This window comes from Delphinapterus leucas, chromosome 8 (genome assembly GCF_059928025.1).
Source record: "Delphinapterus leucas isolate spDelLeu-1000000601 "Yukka" chromosome 8, BTC_Dleu_Yukka2, whole genome shotgun sequence".
In the NCBI taxonomy this organism is placed as follows: domain Eukaryota; kingdom Metazoa; phylum Chordata; class Mammalia; order Artiodactyla; family Monodontidae; genus Delphinapterus; species Delphinapterus leucas.
Window position 1 is genome coordinate 7148052 of NC_143136.1, and position 19557 is coordinate 7167608.

General features: G+C 45.0%; 1 protein-coding gene and 1 non-coding gene across 3 annotated transcripts in view; both read right to left on the minus strand.

Moving 5' to 3' along the window:
- Positions 1 to 19557, minus strand: part of ATG16L1 (autophagy related 16 like 1) — a 46789-nt gene that overhangs the window by 23765 nt on the left and 3467 nt on the right. The window contains exons 2-10 of one of the 2 annotated variants that reach the window (XM_022567992.3): positions 18812 to 18905; positions 14442 to 14547; positions 13647 to 13720; positions 12534 to 12785; positions 8805 to 8870; positions 6323 to 6409; positions 5608 to 5664; positions 4612 to 4714; positions 1586 to 1691 (exon numbers count right to left, since the gene is read on the minus strand). In XM_022567992.3, coding sequence (XP_022423700.1) covers positions 1586 to 1691; positions 4612 to 4714; positions 5608 to 5664; positions 6323 to 6409; positions 8805 to 8870; positions 12534 to 12785; positions 13647 to 13720; positions 14442 to 14547; positions 18812 to 18905 — 945 coding nt within the window. The remainder of the gene's footprint in view (positions 1 to 1585; positions 1692 to 4611; positions 4715 to 5607; positions 5665 to 6322; positions 6410 to 8804; positions 8871 to 12533; positions 12786 to 13646; positions 13721 to 14441; positions 14548 to 18811; positions 18906 to 19557) is intronic. The other variant, XM_022567993.3, reaches the window with a different exon arrangement.
- On the minus strand, positions 3134 to 3409 carry LOC115802147 (small Cajal body-specific RNA 6). The gene has a single exon (XR_004022547.2).

A 19557-nucleotide genomic window follows, 5' to 3' on the forward strand; every position in this document is an offset into this window, starting at 1 on the left:
TTTATTATTGTTTTGTAAGTTTCAGCAATTACCATTCATAAGGTGTTTCTGGGTAAAACACAGATTTTGATGGGTTTCAAATAGCTCTAACTGCCAGGGATTTAAGTACTGAGTCATTTTCATGAAAATCAAAGGCCAGGGTAGACAAACTGGGTGCTTTATATGACAACGTGTTCCAGCAAAGGAATCAGTAGAATTGCTCTTGCTCTAAATACATCAGCAGTAGTAACACAGGGACTTCCCTGGGAAGCCCGTGCTCCGCAACAAGAGAAGCCACTGCAATGAGAAGCCCGCACACGGCAACAAAGAGTAGCCCCCGCTCTCCACAACTAGAGAAAGGCCGTGCACAGCAGCGAAGACCCAACGCAGCCAAAAATCAATCAATCAATCAATCAATTTATGTATATAAAAAAGTAGTAGTAACACACATGCTTCTTCAGCAGGTCTATAGCTCAGAGGAGGCTGTTTTGGAAAAAGCAAGGCATCTACAGTCTTAACACTCAAGCTCAGGTCCCAGGTTTCACAACTCCCTGTCCACGTAAATCAACCGTGCAAATCAAGTAGTGTCTCTGAGTTTTCACCTGTCAAACAGGGGTGATACCCACCTAACGGCACAGGGCTATTGTGAGGATCAGAGGAAATAAAGTAGAGAAAGGTATGATGGTGCTATTTACTGTTGGAGAGTGAGCATGTATGTGCTGCAAGTATGGAAACCGGACAAAGTGGTTCCTATAAAACCCTTCAGTCTATTCTTTGACCTTGCCTTACTGTTATTATTTTTTGGCTGTGCTGTGTGGCTTGTGGGATCTTGGTTCCCTGACTAGGGAATGAACGCAGGCCCTTGGCAGTGAAAGCCCAGAGTCCTAACCCCTGGACTTCCAGGGGAATTCCCTGACCTTGCCTTACTAAATATACATGTATATTTAACTGAATATCAAAATGTTAAAAGTGGGCTATGCCCACGTTCAGAATTCTGGGAGAGGATTTCACTAACTCTCATTTCCTGTTTTAATGCCATCCCATTTTGAGTACTCTGAGGTCATTCCTGAAACAATGTCTAATCAAAGAGACTTCAGTCTTGATTTTAGAATCCTTGTCCAATAAGCTCTTTGTTAAATACATTTTCCTAGATGATACACCCCTCTGTTTATTCTCAAGCTTAGATACGATGTCAGTCATTTTTTGCTAGGCTATGGCCACTGGCATTATTAAATGCATAAACCACAGCTTGATGTGTAATTTAATTGTAGAGTCCATGACTATAAGATTTTTTATTTTCCTTCTAAAACCTGTACTATCTTGGAAGATCCCCTGGTCAGTACGTATTTGAGAAAACACAAACGCTAACGTATCTGTAACTCAACAGCATTCTCTAGTCTACTTGGAAACCCAGAGCAAACATCTACTTGGCTGTATCAGCTGTAAAGGATAACTGAGAGGGTAATAATGCTTTGGTCAGATGATTCCTCACACAAAATACTGTATGTTTCAAGAAGATGAACAATTCAAAGACTGCCTGAAAGCAGGGCCAACCAAATGTCACCAACACAGCTTCCTTCTGTTTCTCACTCCAGCGAGATCTCACCTCCGAACACTTCCCAGAGCTTCACCCTCCGATCCATGCCTCCCGTGGCCAGGAGCCGGGAACCCGGACTGAACTGCACAGCATTGACCTCCCCATCGTGAGCATCCTGCAAGACAAGTGCCCTGTTTCAAACCCAACCCCTGTCATCCCCAAGAAGAAAGGGCCCAATACTGATGGACACTCTGGACCCCTAACCAAAGGTTAAACACCTGTCATTGAAGAGGGGACCCAATCACAAACTTGGGTTCCTAGCCCAGGGTCTCCTGATTCTATTATCATTAAATACTTATAGTTACAGTTCCATTTTTTTAAATGCAGTGCAACCTTCTTAAAAAGCATTCAGAATCTGTGTAAACTAATTGCCTAAAGTTTGTCTCTGCATTAATTTTCCTTCTTCTAAGAATAATGTAATTTCAATCTATACTGTACTATGATCTTAAGAGCTTAAAAGTAAGCCTATGGTTAACTGCCTCTTCTGGCCCAGACTGCATTAATACCACATGTTAAACTATGTATCAAATTAAGGTATAGCATGGCTTCTCATGACTTTAAAAAAAGAAGCCTTTTCTTTTTTTAAAAAGTCTTTCTTTTGGTCTCCCTAATACGAATACATCCTGATATGAGTAGATGGTGGTCCTACTGCCACCCATCAGTGTTGGAGTAGAATCCCAGGTAGTTCTTTCTGGAAACAACACGGCACTACATGTACTAGCAGTGAGGCCTCCGCCAAGTTCCTTCACTTCCCAAAGCCTCAGTTTTCTCGTCTATGAAAAGAGACTTCTGCAGGTTTTGTGAGCTAGGAACGTGTTCGACCATGACTCGGCCTTTGACAAAAGTAGCAGGTGTTATTTTGGCAGAACCCACATTCTTCACAGGGAGATGTCTGAGAATGGCATCCACGTTGGAACACATGATCTGAAAAGGTGGTGGCATTTGTGCTCAAGATGAGAAAGGAAACCAAATAAAAAGCACCCCATTCCAGAATGGGAAGAGAGAACACTAGACATGACTATAATCTCCTCTCTTAAAAGACCATGGATACTGAAATATTTATGAATGAAATACCATGAGATTTGCTTTAAGTTGCTCCAGCAAAAGTGTGGGCGTGGGGTGGGGGGCAGATAAGATTGGCAAACGTGACTGACTGAAGCCGCCCGACAGGAGGATGTCCGGGAAGTTCTTTTACTCTCTACTTCTGCTTATATTTGAAAATTTCCATAATCAAAAGCCAGGGGCGGGGGACCCTGCAATACATGAATGATAAATACTAGATCCTTAAACCTGTCATCAACCACTTGCCTAAAAGGTCATTTTGGGAATACAAAATCTGATCTTCACATTTGCTTGGGACTGAAAAAGGTGCCTGAAGTATCGAGAACGTGACTCATGAACTGACTGGAACAGAAACATGATTTCTTATTATTTTGCTTGATCTGCTTTCTCTCCACCCTCTCGTGTCCCGGGGCTGAAAAGCTGTCTGACAGGGGATCAAACTCTTTACCTCCATACAATTCCGTTTTCTTTGTAATGATACCTTTCTACTTCGGAGGTCTCAGATTGAAAACTTGAGATCACGCACCATCACAACCATGGCTGCCTCTCATCAATCTCCTGTGTGGCCGGTTCTGTTGGACGCTTGTCAGCTGTGCACTGCTCACTCTCAGAGACACACACTGACAGAATCCCCGATTATCAGCTGCTCCATTGCCCCATACACACGACTTAGATGTGACAGGAGGGAAAAAATGGGCTGCTGGGAGTTGAGGGCAGGGAAGGCAATGTGACGTCAGGTGCAATCAGACCTTTTACCAATCATCATCGACCTCCGAGGTGCCCAGGCCTGTTAGAGAATCACAGGAGCCGAGTGGGAAGGGGCCTTAATGGTCCCCCGTCCAACTCCTCACCCACAGCAGGACTCTCTTTACAACGACCAAGGTGGCTAATCGCTCAGCCAGTTCACTGTATGGAAATAACTATTAAAGTTCCTCTTTATGCCCGGAACTGAAAGCTCCCCCCATATAAACTCCATCCCATTGTTTTTTTCTTTTTTGCGGTACGCGGGCCTCTCACTGTTGTGGCCTCTCCTGCTGCGGAGCACAGGCTCTGGACGCGCAGGCTCAGAGGCCATGGCGCACAGGCCCAGCCGCTCCGCGGCACGTGGGATCTTCCCGGACCAGGGCACGAACCCGCGTCCCCTGCATCGGCAGGCGGACTCTCAACCACTGCGCCACCAGGGAAGCCCCATCCCATTTTTACAGCAAGCCTTTCTCTCCCCGAACGTCAGCTCCTCCAACTCAACCCTCGCAACACAAGAGTTAACCCAACTATTTGGGCTTTGCTCTATTCTTCCACCCCCCACCCCATTTCCTAGCCCTGAGCCAGGGACTCTACAATTCCCCAGGCCGGTTGCATGTCCGCTCAATTACCCCAGCCAGGATCCGGATTATCCTTTAGTACTAGGACCCAGCTCCACACTCCAGCTGACAGCCATGGTATCACAGTGGCTTCTGCCCAGGAGTTTCTCCGGCTTCCAACTATGTGCTCCTAATGGTCAGAAGTCACATGGACCTGAGTATAATTTGTGAAGCCAACAGCTGCCCTACTGACCTTCCAAAACAGAACACTGACTAGAAACTCTAAATTGGAGCCAACTGGTGACAACAACTGCATGAATTATTCTCTAATTCCTCACCATCCTAAATTAGCTCTCCCCTTGTCCCACCCCCTCACGCTACACATCCTCTCAGCCAGTCCTACATTACAGAGGGTGGCTGCAAATAAATTCTGTTCTCTGAAGAGCGGCAAAATACACTAATTTTACTTACCTTATCAAAGCAACTTTGCTTTGCTTTGCTTATCAAAATATAATCAATCCTTTCTATCAGACAGCCAACAGGTTGTCTGATAGAAAGTTCCATATGAACAAAACAATAATAGAAAGCTTAGCTGCAGCAGGAGAAAGGGTCCTTTGTCAGGCTCTGTTTCTTTATGAAGCTTGGTGGGCTGTGGGGATAAATCATACTTACGAAGACACACATTGCGGTCGTTGGCACCCTCACTTCTTTACTAGAGCCAGGATGAGTATCCACGTTATCCTGGGGAACTGGAAAGGAAGACACAGAGCGCCTCCTAAGAAGTAACATAAAGGAAAACATCAGGATGGCACAGGCTTACTGTCCACCAAACTCTCAGAAGGGATTCAAAGACATCTTTTATCAATAGCTTCTTTCCCCTTCTAGACCCTCCAAACCACAGAACGATTCCCCAAATCAGAAGCAACCTCACTCAGTGACAACTGGAAAGACAGTCAGCACTTACCTGTGCTCTCCTTTTCGCTAACCCACGGACTCCAAAACTCAACACTGAAAAGCAGTCCCGAACAACTGCTGCCCCCGTCAATAAACAGCTACAAGTGTTCTCAACTTAATGTAACCGCTAGCTCAGAGGGAGCTCGTTGGTACTTTCATAAAACTATGTTAAGGTGATTCCTATGCCTGGTTACAATCATCCTCAGCGTACACTTGTGGTCAAGGTGGAGCTGAACACACGCCAAAGAAAGAGCGACCCGGCCTTGGTTCCTGTACACAGCTCAGCCTATCCGCCCGTCTCCGAGGGCTGACAGCATTCCTAGGAGCATGCAAAGCGTCCAGGTTATTAGCGCATGTACACGTGATGATTGGTGTAGTGAAGCAGTGATCAGCATAATTATCAACGACCCACGCTTGCATGCTGGGCTAAGAGAGGATAATATTTTCACCTGGCAGCATCAGAAGAGTGATGTCCCAAAAGGGGAGACTCGGACAGACTAGAGGGTAAGGCCAGAGATCAGCACGCAGCGAGATTAAGAAAAAGGAAGTTGAGGAAAAAAGGAAGAAGCTAAATGAAAAGCTGAAATTAAGGCATCTGTATACTCTGCACGGAAATTCTGGCGCACATTTAAAAAACGACAACAAATCATGTACATGTACTCAGGTATATTTATACACATATTAACAAGGAAAGGTGAAGGTTTTCTAACCTACCCAAAGATATTAGTGATAGAATCCAGAAGGCCTCCAGCAGGCTGCGAGAGTCGCTTACTAAAGAGGAGGGGAGGATAGGTTTAAACCTTAGAAACATTTTGCCCAAATAATCAATCAAAAACAGTCCACAAAAGTACCTGGGAGCGTGTTTCCCAATGAGCTCCCAAACCCCAGCTGAGAACCCCTCACAGTACTGAACCACCAGAAAGCATTGGGAAGGTAGGAGGGAAAACCCAGCCTTGAAGTTTCAAAAGAAATACGGTTCCCTAGCACTACATTAACTTCCCTGGAAATAATGCTTTAGACGATGAACTGTCTAAGCGACCTAACAACAACTTCTAGTGGTTAATGACCAATCCCGTTCTTTTCATCCTGTTTTGGCAAATTAAAAAAAGAAAAGAAAAGAACTCCTGGAGCCCTAGTAAGAATTAAGCAGTATGATCTAAACAATCACCCTGCCTAACAAGGTCCATCTTTCAGAAAGCCACTACACTTTTTCTGCTTCTCTTCACAGCTGGTGGCGGCACTAAGGGACGGCTAGCCTCCTGTTAAGCAGAGGTGACCCGAGAAAGACGGAGACACCCTGGAGCCCGCGAGCCCCATGGCTGAGTGAGCGGGGCTGCACGTTCCAGCTGGGGGCGCCACACCGTTCCCTGGCCCCGCCCACAAGCATGCTGCCGGGCTGCTCCGCCCCTGGCACAGCCCGTCTACTCACGCGGCTGCTCTGCTGACGGCCCGCACCGGAGAGGCCTCCTCAGCGTGATCGGAGGTTTCATCCACAAGGACTTCAATGTCATCATCCCTGGAAAGAAGGGCAAGAGGCTGAGTCTTTGATGCTGCTGAACAGAGCTTTGCTCTGCAAAGGCCGACACCAACACCACTTCCTAATCACACACGGGCTATGTGACCTGGCTGTGACAGAGGCAGTCAAGGCTTCTCTGGAGAAAAAGGAGCTGCCATCTGAGCAACAGCGAAGAAACAATCTGTTCAAGTCAAATCCAGAATTCCAACTGAAAACAATTTTACAAGTGAGCTTTTGCTCTTTTTACGTCTAAACACAGCTCCCACTTGGAAAGCAATGACATAATGGCTTATTAAGCCTATATTCACATAACCAGCACTAAGGTAGATTTTTCTCATCAGAAGTCTGGTTTGTAGCTCAAGGGCTCCCGCATGCCAACTGGACTGCAGCACTAAGAAACAGTTCCCGTGAGACGGGCTGAATAACATAGAGGATAGCTAGGGGGCAGCTATGGTGTACAAGAAAATGCCAGGATAGGGAGAAGATCCAAGTCAATAAGGAAACGGACTGCTAAAAGGGCAATGAAGTCAACGGGTACCTAAACAACCCAGTTCTAAATATTAGTGTAATAGTAAAAGACAGGAAAGCAAGATCTAAACACAGTTCATTTTTGACTCTGGGTATTTGAGGCTTATGTTCAAGCATAGCTCTGGGTATTTGCTGTTTCTGACATTTTAGAGAGTCCATTATATTACACATGAGATAATCAAGTCACAGGACCATGCTCCTTTGCTGGTGTTTATCCCACCGGATGCAAAGCTCCTCTGGAATTCCCCTTCCTCCCCGTTTTCCTGGCTGCGGGGAAGGCAAGTAATTATTTTGGTCTTAATGACGTCCTACCGAGTTGCGATCTTCACGGAGAAGCAAAATAATAAAATCTAATAACCCAAGACTTTATTACCAAATGTTTGGATTCATAAGAACTCGAGAGATTTTTCCATGATTAATTATCTGGATTATGTAAATATATACTTCAGAACTTGTTACCAAGCAAGTTAAACCAAGTTCAAGTAAATTTATTTTCCTTGGCTATTGATTCTAGGGTCCCGTGTAACTGAACCCAGTCTTGGCCAGGATTAGAGGAGAACAAAGGCGGGCCTGAAGACAGAGAACAGGCTGGGCTTTCTTCTCTTCTCAGTTGTGGTCTGCGGGTCACTTGTGTCCGCACAAGGGTAACAACAGAACAGCAGACATGGCAAGAGTAACAAACCTGAGCTGAGCCTATGTAAATGGTTTGTTTAAGATAGAGTTGTATAGGTATAAAGGTACTTGGAACAGTGCAAAGGCCCAGGACCACGAGAAAATACCAGCATGTGGTAACGCGTTATCAAAACCTTTCAAAGGTGTTAATGTCCTTTCACCTAGAAACTCTACTTGTAGGAAAGAACAGAGATTAAGAACATGCCTTTACAGTCAGACACCCTTAAGTTTCCACCCGGTCTCTGCCTTTTCCTTTGTGATATGGGGCAGGATGCTGGACCTTTCTACACCTAGTCACCTGTTTATGCTGGCCAATAAGAGGCAGGCAAATGATGCTTTTATAAGCCGTTATTTTTAAGGAACCAAATCTCATTTCCAGGTCAACTATTTAGCTACTTTGTAGCTTTGGGCAAATACACCTGAGATTCATTTTCTACATGTGAAGAGTATAGAAATTATGCACATATGCTACATCTAAAGCAAAGGCTTGGTATGAGATTTGTTTTCTTATAAATCAAGACCTTTGTCTGGCAGATGACTCCTGAGTGAATTTAAATCACTCCCCTCCATTTACAAGGAAGCAAGCAACATTTAAAAAAATAGAAGATCATAACTCTAATACTATATTCCAGAATCTATTTCAAAGAGGGAGAAGACCCCACATCCTGAACCAGAGCAAAGGGAATTTAGTCACTAAAATACCCACTGCTCTGAAAACAAAGCTTCAAATCTCAGGGAAGACCCTCCACCCAATTCCAGATTAGGAAAAACTCCATATTGACTCAGTTGCTTTTGTTCCAGGAAATCCCAGTTTTTACTTAGGCTTCAAAGGTTTGCCCAAGCTCCACTTGAAGCCACAAACCAAGAAGAGAGCAAGAGACAGAACCCCAGCCCAGCATCACACTGCAACAGCTCCAACCAGAGGCAGAAAACAGGTCGGTCTCAACAGGAAAACAGCGAGGCTGTCACTGGTTAAGGGTGGAGGAAGTCAGAATTCACACTCACAGCTAATGAATATAAACTGAAACAACTTTCTGGAAGGTAATGGGTGTTTTTTATTTGCTGCCCTAAGTCTTTTCGTTTTCCTTCTACATTTTGTAAAATGGTTTTATAGAAACAGAATATTATAAGACTATTTCAAAACAGCAAATCAAATTACTACGAGCATAGTTTCGATTTGTACATCTCTACTCACTGCTCAGCTGGGAGAGGTTCCTTTGCTGCTTCTGCGAGCTCCTTCTGCAGCCGGGCTTGCCGCCTCCTATTTAAAAAAAAAAAAAAAAAAAAGCCCATTATTTATGTCTACTTAAAGAAAGCATGGGGTTTTGGCTCTCAAAAAACTATTTAGTAACACATTTGAATATTCAATGCACTTAAAGTAACAACTACCCTGGACAAAGATACCCAAAGTCCCAAATCCACAACTGTAACTTCAGCAAGGATCCTATTATAATGGATTTCAGAGCAAAGCCCTAGGAGGGATTAGAGAGAGCAGTGAACCAGCAAGGGAGAAGCCTGCCTGTGGGGACCCAGGGCCTCTCAGGACAGAAACATGCATCAGGTTTATCCAGGGTTAGTCATGGTCGAGACTTAGTTTTCTGAAGTAAACAGTCTCACACTAACATATCAAGAGCATGAATAATAATAAAAATTTACTTGTACCTAGCATGGTTTTATTATTTTACAGAATTTGACTCATTTAACACTTATAACAAACTTTTTGAGGTTAAGTACTATGATTCCCATTTTATAGACGAGGAAACTGAGGTATAGTGAGATTCTTGAGTCATCAAAATGTACAAGGCTTCAGTTTACTAGGGCTGGACACACAAGTCCTGGCTGCAGCAGAATTTTAATGTCGTCACCAGTCGCTTCCACTCTCTCCCCTCTCAGAATCATTTTTGTCTTTCCTTCCCAAGTCCTCAATTCAGGAGCTTCCTAAACTTTAAACCTTGGCCTCCCTCTCTTTTCCATGGCAAGCTCACCTCTATCTGTCATTTTTGCCCTCGCTGTGGAGGACCCCCAACCCAGAACTCTAGCACTGCTACTGAGCTCAGGTCAAGAGTTCTGCTGGAATTTTTAAAAATTTTTCTAAATTAAAAAACAACTTTTCTAAGTTTTTAAAAAAGTTTCTACCATAGTGATAATTCTCAAAATAGGGCAAAGTCCTGTAGGTGGCACATCAGAATCTGGGATGGGATGAGGCTCTAGCTTGAAAAAGTGCCTTACACTCTTAATCTTATACCTTGAAGATGAAGAGTCAGTTTTACAGGACAAGTGACAAAAATTACAGGTTAACAAATTTTTCTTAGCTGGAATAGATGACCTATAAACTGTCTTTGAGGGGAAAGCAGAATCCTGGTGCAGGGTGTGTAACACTCCTCTAAAGGAAAGGCACCTGTCTGCAAGGAGTGGGTAAAGGACAGAGCTGGAGTCACGGGGAGAAAAAAACACCCGCAGCCCAGGCTTCATTACAACAGCAGAAATGTCCTTCTTTAATGCTGACAGCTTCTTACACCGCACCCACCGTGCCTGCCTGTGGGGACACACCCCAGCCTTGCAAGGGAGGCGGAACACAAGCAGCTATTTCAAAAAACAGCGCTCCACTATGACCCAGGTAAACAAAAGCTGCTAGGAGAGGAAGGACATCTAATCTGGGAAATAGGCAGGAAGGGGGAAGGCTTCTAAGGAGGAGGAACTAGTTGAGTCAAGTAACGAAAAGAATCCCCAGGTCCCACACGTGCAATCAGATGGTTATACGTGCAATGGTATATTCCTAGGAAAACATTCCAAAGGACAGAACAAGGGCAGGTATGTAACGTGCCTCACTCCCCATTTTCACTAGAAAGTTCGGGTTGTTCTTGTCCACGGCGATGATCAAGGGCTCTCCCTCTGCAGAACCACACGCCTGCCCACTTCTCCCTCAGGCAGGCTCTCAGCCCGAAGCCTAACAACTTCCACGGAGCCCCGGTGTCCTTACCACCCCTAAGCTGCCCAAGAGTTCCACATATAAGCCGCGCAATTTTACTTAAACATGAGACAGAAAGAATATAAGGACAGCTCACGTTTTCTTAATACAAACTTAAGACGTATATATATTTTGAAAAGACTTTGCAAAATCCCACTGTATGAAAATATCACAATTTCTTCCCCCCACCAAGGGATATACCGCTTCTAATTTCTCACTACTGTGAATAATGGACTATCACAAAATCGTACTTGTGAACGAACCTCATCACTCAGGATAAAGGCCAACAAGTGGGAACCATTTTCAGGTGCCTGCCATCCCCAGGGCCCTCGAGGGGTTAGAGAAACAGCCTTCACATCGGCAATGTGAGGGGCCTGTCCCACCTTCCTCCCAACAATCCTTTTTACCAGATTCACTGAGCTCGTCCACTTCTTTTATGAACTATCTATGCTTTACATCCCTCTGTCTGAATGCTCACCTGTTCCTTACTGACTCTATACTAAGGATACATATTTTATAATAGCATAGCCTATTTGCTTGTTTTATAGTGTTCTTCGATGTTAAGAAACCTACAATTTTTATACAGTCTGTTCTTTATTACCATTACTTTTTTTTGGGGGGGGGTGTTTTTTTTTACTTTTATTTGCATTTATTTTTTGCAGCATTTATTCCCGGGCCATAAGTTTTTGTTTCTTCAGGTATATCTGTTTATTCTGGGCAACCTCCTCTTCTGGTTTAGGAACAATCTGTTCTTTTTCAGTAAGGATCATCTCAGTGTGGCAGGGAGAGCTCATGTATGGGTTGATCCGACCATGAGCTCTGTAAGTCCTGTGCGGCACCTTGTGGGCTTTGTTCACCTGGATGTGCTCAGTGACCAGAGAATCTACATCTAAGCCCTTAAATTCAGCATTACTCTGCATTTTTGAGCATGTGCAGTAGAAATTCAACACTCTTTTTGGGCCACCAACCCTGTGCCCAGCCCCACTGTTTGGCCTGGGCACACCTACCAACTCCATCACTGTAACGACGGAACGGCACACACTGCTTCTTTAAAGTGACATCCTTCAGATACTTGGTGGCTTTTCGGATATGCATATCCTTAATGGCCTGGGCAGTTTCACAAGTGTTCTTAAAGTGAACATGAAGATTTGAACCTCTTGACTTGCATGACTTTGTGGGGTTTTCTGGGTCAACTGAATAGCGAACCATTTTTAGAGGTCACCTCAGGCTGCTTACTGGAAAAGCTACCATTACTTTTAATGTTTAGAAAGTCCTCCAATACTCCTATTTAGGAATTTTTCATAAAACAAACAGCAGAGAGTAACATTTTTTGCTTCTACCTTTTGGTTTCCGTTTTTACACAGATTTCGAAATCTTTTTGCATATATTATTTGGTAGGATTAGGGCTCTTTGTTATTCTTTAAGGCTCTTTCCTATTCCATGTATTTATTCTTTTAGATAAACTACAACAATCTTTTCAAATTCTAAACTACTGATGTGGGGATTTAAAATAAAATGTTCTAATCTTTTGAACTCATTACTAGTGAGGCTGGCTCACGGTCTTCTTGTACACTAGCCAGATCAGAGTTTTTGCTATGGGTTGGAATAGTTTTACAAAATGGGGCGGGGGGGGGCGGATTATAAGCTTTTTCTAACTCTGGTTTAATTTACACTGTTCAAGAACTAGCTTTTCTTCTTGAAACACGGAAGGAATTTGCTGGCAAAAATAGCAACGGGCCAAAGCCCTTTTGGGAGGTAATCCTTTGCTCAGCTGTAAAAGTGTTCTTATAAATGCAAATCTCTTTCACACCCACCACCACTATTTCTAATTTTGTTAGTGCTTCCTGGTGCCCCCACCCTGTGGTCAGAGCTGCCAGGTTGGTTTCCTTCTTTTCTAAGAACTAGGTTCGACTTCATTAAACGATGGAAATCACTGACTGCCGACTCATCTCCCACCTCGAATCCTTCTCATTCTCCGCATTTAAGCGATTAGCTTCCTGGGCTTTCTCAGCCATCCATCTGGTGACCAGCTCCTGGTTCTCCTCAGTAGTCTTCCTCAGTTTCTCCTCCAGGGCAGTGAAAGTGATCTGCAGGGCATCATATTCATCCTTCAGGGTCTGGTTGGCTCTTTCAAGGTCCTGAAGCTTAGTGCGTAGTTCCAGGCACTCGGTCTCGAGATCAGAGATGGTCTGCAAGCATTCTGCAATTCTGAAAACACGACGGGAGAGGGATACTGCACAAGAGCTGTGTGAGCTTGGGCACCAACAATGACCTCAGCCATCACAGCAGGCACCTCACTTGGCCAAGCCCAGCCCCAGGGGTTTACAGGACAATCCCATTAATGGAGAGGAAACACCTAGGGTAAAATTCATCCAGACTATGAATGACTAGTTAAAGTATCTTTTAGAAAAGCAGGATGGGAAGGAAGAGGGAGCTTTTGATGCTGAAATAGTGTAGTAATGGGAGATTAAAAGGAGGCTGGGTATCTTGTGCATTCCATCAGCTCTACCACTCACTGAGTGTGAATGCCTGAGCAGGCTCCCCACCTTTCTAAGCCTCTAGAGAGCCCTCTCTGTGGAGTAAGGGAAAAGGCACAGATGAAACCCAGGCTCCCCTCCAGCTCAAAGATCCTAGGATTTGGAGTCCCTGTTTATCTTGACCGGTAGGCTTCTCCCAGATCAAGAACAACCCTGCCCACAAACTCATCCCCGTTCCCAATGGCCGGGCACTGGGCTATCTTGGTCCCATCCCCACCACAGAAGACACCCGCTCCCCCAGGCAATGGCCATGGGGAGAATTGTGAATGCCTCAGGGACACTTCCAAGAGCGAAGCTGACTTCTCAGGGGTGTGCTGGGGCCCTGGAGGACACAGGGCACTCTTCTTGCCTTTTCCATCCTCAGAGGGTAGAAAAGGACCCCAGACTATGTATGCACAGAAACGAAACTTGTGCTGAGCCCAGCGTGGCTACTGTTTGCCACCGATCACCACTGGCCCCGCTCACAAGAGTACAGTAAAACAGGCGGTGAGATCCCACGACCAGTCCCGGAGGAGGCGTGCTCGCTACTCACTTGGCTTCATTCATCTGCATCTCCTTGTCCTTCTGCTGCATTTGGTTATTCAGGTCAATCACCAACTGAGCTAACTGGGGGTAAAGAAGAACACTTTCATAAACAAGAGATTTTAGGACCTCAGCTGGAAACTCATAATTGCGGTTTACTTTAAAGAAAAAACAGGTGCCTGTGCGGTGGGGCCAAGGCACCAAGAAGAAACGAGCTGGGTGGCCGAGAGGAGAAGGGCCAGCGGGGGGCTGCGCGGGGGTGCAGTGTGCGCTTTCCCTGTTGAAGGCAGCCTTGGATAGACGAGCAACGCTCCAGGTGACCGCCAGGTTCCTGCTGAGAACACCCGGCTACCCCTCCACCCCAGCTACCTTTCCCGACTCTTCAGCTGATAATCAATTCAGCTGAAGTAATGGTAAGTTGCACTTTTTCATAACTTGCCATTAGACCACCACCCAGTGTAAACACAGCCCAGGACTTGATTCTTCCTAATGAATTTTTCTGAAATTGCAGGTTTCACGCTTTATGAAGGTATTAGTTAAGACTTTCAGTCAATCAAGGAGTAAGCTTCTTTCTTTTTATGTTTCTCCACTCGTACCTTTCATGCCATCTTGGAGCATGACAACCTGGTTGTTATCTCAATGGCTTGCCCACCTGCTGACAGAGGTCTCACATCTTTTCTGTTGTTTCATTCCCACAGATAGAGCTGGTGATGCCGTATGTAGCCAGGATGGCTGCAAATTCCAGTGGGAGTGCCTGCCCCACCCCCCGACCCCCAAGACAGACGAGAAGAGGAGCTATCTTTACCTCCCCACGTTTCTTGTGTAATTCAGTCAGTTCTTCTTGGTGTTTAATCCTCAGCTGGGCCATTTCTTGCAGCTGACTATCATTCCATGCACCATCATGTCCAGGACTAAATGCCCCAACCAGGCAGATGAAGAGAACGTGCAAACAAGAGAAAAAAAAAAATCAGACCCCAGAGCCCTTCAATCAGGCACTGGAACAATAACTTTAGAATTTCAAACCTGTACATGACAATATAGCCAAGAAAGCAGTTCAGTTCTCCAGGCCAATAGAGTTATAAGTCACTACAAACCTAAAGTAGAAAGTAGGAGATATGAGACACAGGGTAAAACCAACCAGCCACAACCCACACCACCAGCTGCGTCAGGAATAAAGGATGGATTCCAGAATAAAGTTCAGGTAAACGGGGAGGAGACAACGAGGTCCACTCACCCGACAAGTATCTGAGTACCGGCTCTGTGCTAGGCACTGTTTTGGTGCCTAGCGGGGAGAAGGCAGGGAACAGGAAGCTGTACAATTGGCTAAGAGTAGGTAGACAACAAATGAGTAGATGGATGGAGTCAGGTGGTCAGATATGCTGTGGAGAAAAACTAAGCAGTGTAAAGAAGGGGACAGAGCGACAGGGTTCCTGTTCCACGTGCGGTAGTCAAAGGCATCCCGAGAGGTGACACTTGACTGAAGACTGGAAAGAGTGAGGAACAAGCCATGCGGACCTGGGGGCGGGGCCCTGTAAGTGGAGGGAACAGCAAGTGTTGGAGAGGCTGGGGGCAAGTGTGACCGCAGCGCCCGGGGCAGGGGGTGCAGGGAGGATTGGGGAGGCCACGCAGAGCCTCGCAGGCCCCTGAGGACTGTGGCTTTTCCTATGCATGACTGGAAGCCGCCAAGGGTTTTGAGCAGAGGAACGACTTACGTTTTGAAAGGATCGCTACAGTTGCTGGGTGGAGAGCACACTGCAGAGGTTAAGGGCAGAAACAGCGAGACCAGTTAGCAAGCTATTACATATTCCAGACTCAGAAAGTGCAGATCGGGACAAGGTGACGGCAGCAGAGGCGGTGAGACGTGGTCAGATCCTAGCTAGATCCACTCTGGAGAGACTGCAGGACTTGCCTTTGAATTGGTTGTGGGGAATGAGAGAAAGACAGGAGTCGAGGACAACTCCAAGGCTTTTGCCCTGAGTGGCTATTAAAGGTAGGCGTCACCTACTGAGGCAGAAGGACTGGAGCAAGAGGTTGGGGGAGGCCTGAAGAGTGAGTTCACCGTGGACATCCAAGTGGGCATGTCAAGTGGAAATTGCATATTGTTAAGAGTCTGAACTTCAAGTAAAGAGGTCCAAGCTGGAGGCTGACATATAGAAGCTGTCAGCAAACAGATGTATCTAAAGCCATGGACGGAGCTCAGGCCACCTCGAGAGTCAATGGAAGTTGGGAAAGTTTGCATACTATCTCAGAAATAACAGCAGGTGAACAGAACTGTGGATCTGTAATTCAGGAGAGGGGTCTTGGCTGGAGTTACAGGTGTAAATTATCAGACTACAGTGAGTAGCTAAAACCACTCCCCAGGGAAAGCACACAGATGGAGAAAAGGAAGATGGCTGGCAAACTAGGATGCCACCATCTGAAGCGGGGGCGGGGGCACTATCTCTTCCCAATGACCGATAAGAAATAAAGAGGGAAAAGGCGGCAGAATGATGCTCCCTCCTAAATCTACCCTCCATCTCTAAAAGCATTTTTCTTACATGTTCTAAGATACACTAATATTGCATTCTTTGAGGCAACATAGTGCTTCCCCAATCTTGGCCCATGAACTAGAAGCCAAGAGACTAGAAAGCGGCACATACCTTATAAGAAACCACCCTAAATTAGGCAGAAGAAGCAACAGGCCTGGGTGATTGACTGCATATGGGGATTAGAAGGAAAAGAAATAATTTTTATCAAATCCCCTTATTTCAATGCAAAGCAATGTGAAATATGCAAAACATAAAACTAGTCTGTTCCTCTAAGAAGCTGAAGAGAATCCTGAGAAAACGCAAGGATACAGGGCACTCATTCCTCTGCTCAAAGCCTTTTACCACTTCCAATTTTATTCACAATAAAAGTCAAACTTCTTACAAAAGCCCAATAACAGTGCTTCACTAGGCAGAAAAAAAAAGAATCACCTAGAGAGTAGGTTTTAACAGATTCTTGGGCCCCGTCCCAGAACGATTCATCAGGTCGATGTAGAAAAGGGTCAATAATCTGCATTTCTAACATGCTCCCCCGGGTGTCTCGGATACTTCACAAGGACTGAGTAGCCACTAAGGCAGTGGTTTTTATATGTTAGAGGTCATCAGAATCACCTAAAGGTTCTTAAAACAAGACTACTGGGCGCCACCCCTAGAGTTTCTGAAACAGGAGCTCTGGGGTGAGGCCCAGCATTCTGCATTTCTAACAAGTCTCTGAAGCTGCGGTCTAGCGGCCATACTTAGAAAACTGCTGGAATCAACTCTTTCTCAGGGATGAGTCTCACTTTGATTTATTCAGTAAGCAAAGGGATTAAAACACTTAAGAGAGGAGTCAGATAATTGATGAGATAAAGCTTTTTAAGCACAGTGTGTTTTAAGATTAATTAGAATGCGATGGGCAGGACTTGAGAGCCCAAAAGAGAGAAAGTAGCCAATGAGATCCCCATCTTCTGTGAATACCTGTATCCTACTAGCACACACCTCACTGAGCTACTCTCCCCCACGAGGCTCAGGTCCTTGTGAACAAGGACTCTTGGCTTATTCATCTCTGTATCCCAACGCCTGGTCCACACTGTAGTCACAAAATGACTCAGTGAACGAGACCCCTGCCATAGTCTAGGAGTGGAAGCAACGAAGCTGGTGGCACACAAATGCAAACTAAGGGACAGATGCACAGGACACTTGGGCAAAGAATCAACAGGCCTGGGTGACTGCAAAGGGGGAGGGGCAGGACACCAAGGGAAAAAGGAATCATAGCTGACTTGTGGAAAATAAGGATACCATTAATAGAAACGAGGCAGTCAGGAAGAGGCCTGGCTGAACACAAGTTTGCAGAAAGGACGGACTTCCAGTTAAATTACCACCCCAGTGGTACTCAGTTAAAAGAATGTTGTATATTTATTTATTGTACCTTTCCAAGCAAATGAGTTTCGCTGACAGATAAAGGATGCAGGAATATAGTCACCAAGAGGCTAACCAGATAGAAATAAAATGTTTCAAGGTTTCAGTTGACTGAATTTAGATGAAAAAGGGTGAAATGGATTCTCTACACCTAAAGTTGATCAGAACACAGCAACTAATATTTTAAATCCTGCAGAAGGCCTCCCAGGGCCACAGCTAGGCACGATCTACTGAATTGTTCTTAAGCAAAAAACGGAACCTAGGCCGGGCCATCTGTTCCTCTTTCTACTCCGGTCTGCCTGGAGACCACCTCGCCAGATGAGGAAACACAGATGGCAAGTAGTTAGCAGATATGGCTATAGGAGTAAATGACAAGCTACACCCAGCATTTCTGTTTTTTTCCTAAAATCCTAAATTACCATCAGCTTTGTTTTTACAATTGCTAAATGTTAGCTGATATGCAAAAAAGCTTGTAGATTTTAGAACAATAATGGGTACTGTTCCCATACAAACCACAAAATTTAATATGCAAACGTGATGTACAAATGGAAAAGGAGGACAGTAAGACTCTAGAATGATTCCATTTAAGCCACTCGGATGAAGTATGGCTTTAAGGTTTTTTTGGGCCATGACCCTCAAAAAGAGATAGTTTACATGAATGACCCAAGTAAAGATACTAAACTCCCCACCATGAACACATACTCACATATTTAGTGAAGCAATACTTAGCCTTCCTATAAAATGCAGATTTCTGCCTAATCTTCCTTAAAAAAAAAAAAAAAAAAAAAGCTTTCTGCAACCCACTGGTTTGACTGCACACTGAGATACATGGAAACAACACTGAACTAAAAAGGATCACAGAGACCTGTAGCGCTTATGTTTACAGGCCAGTCAATCCTGTACTGACAAGATCTACGTCAATCTGCTCAAGAATGCTTACTTGTCTGATTATTCAGAAAAAGCGAACCCTGGCAGGCTACAGGAGGAACTGGCCTGGTTACCCGCCTCAAGCGATTTCTCAAGCTCGCATGGTACTGATGATGTGCCTTCTAGGTGGGCAGCTACATACCTTCAAAAAAAACTTAGTTAGTTAGTTATCTGGCTTCAGAAGTTTTTATTTGAAAGGAACTGACAAAAAGTGGAGCACAAACACAGTACTTGGTTTGCTTCAAAATCAGGGAAGTGACAACTGAACTGAGACAAATTTCAATTAAAAAGGAGACACAAATAATACAGGATCGTTTCAGAATACCTTATCTCATGCCTGTTTGGTATGTCATGCTTTTCAGCTTGTAGCTTATGGGCCAGCACTGAATGAAGATCTGACTTTTCCAGCAACTTGTTATCTAGCAAAGAAAAAAAAAAGTTATTACAACCCAGGTATGCTTTATTACTACTTAACATCTTATAAAGATTTGGACCAAAGAAATAACCAGAAGATGACTGGGCAGGTTTCACTTTTATGAGGTATCAAAGTACTAGGTACTGTACTTTACCACCGATTACAGCAATCGTCCAAACTCCAGGCACATGCGCTCCTTAGACACTTCCTGGCCCAAGCACAGGCAGCCCAGACAAAGGAACCTATGAAAAATCACTCCAAAACGCCCCCGTGCCCATGCTTTCTACTCCCACAGCTACCTGTTTCTACCTGGGAAAGAGGCAACAAACATACCAAAACACAATGGAAAAGTGAAGTGCTATGCATCTCTAAGCAAGAGAGGAAAACTTTACCTTATTATATTTGGAATTTTTTTAGAAAGAAGATACTTTTTTTTGTTTTTTTTTGCAGTGTGCAGGCCTCTCACTGTTGTGGCCTCTCCCGCCGCGGAGCACAGGTTCCGGACGTGCAGGCCCAGCGGCCATGGCTCACGGGCCCAGCAGCTCCGCGGCATGTGGGATCTTCCCGGACCGGGGCACGAACCCACGTCCCCTGCATTGGCAGGCGGACTCCCAACCACTGCGCCACCAGGGAAGCCCTGGAATGTTTTTTAAAAA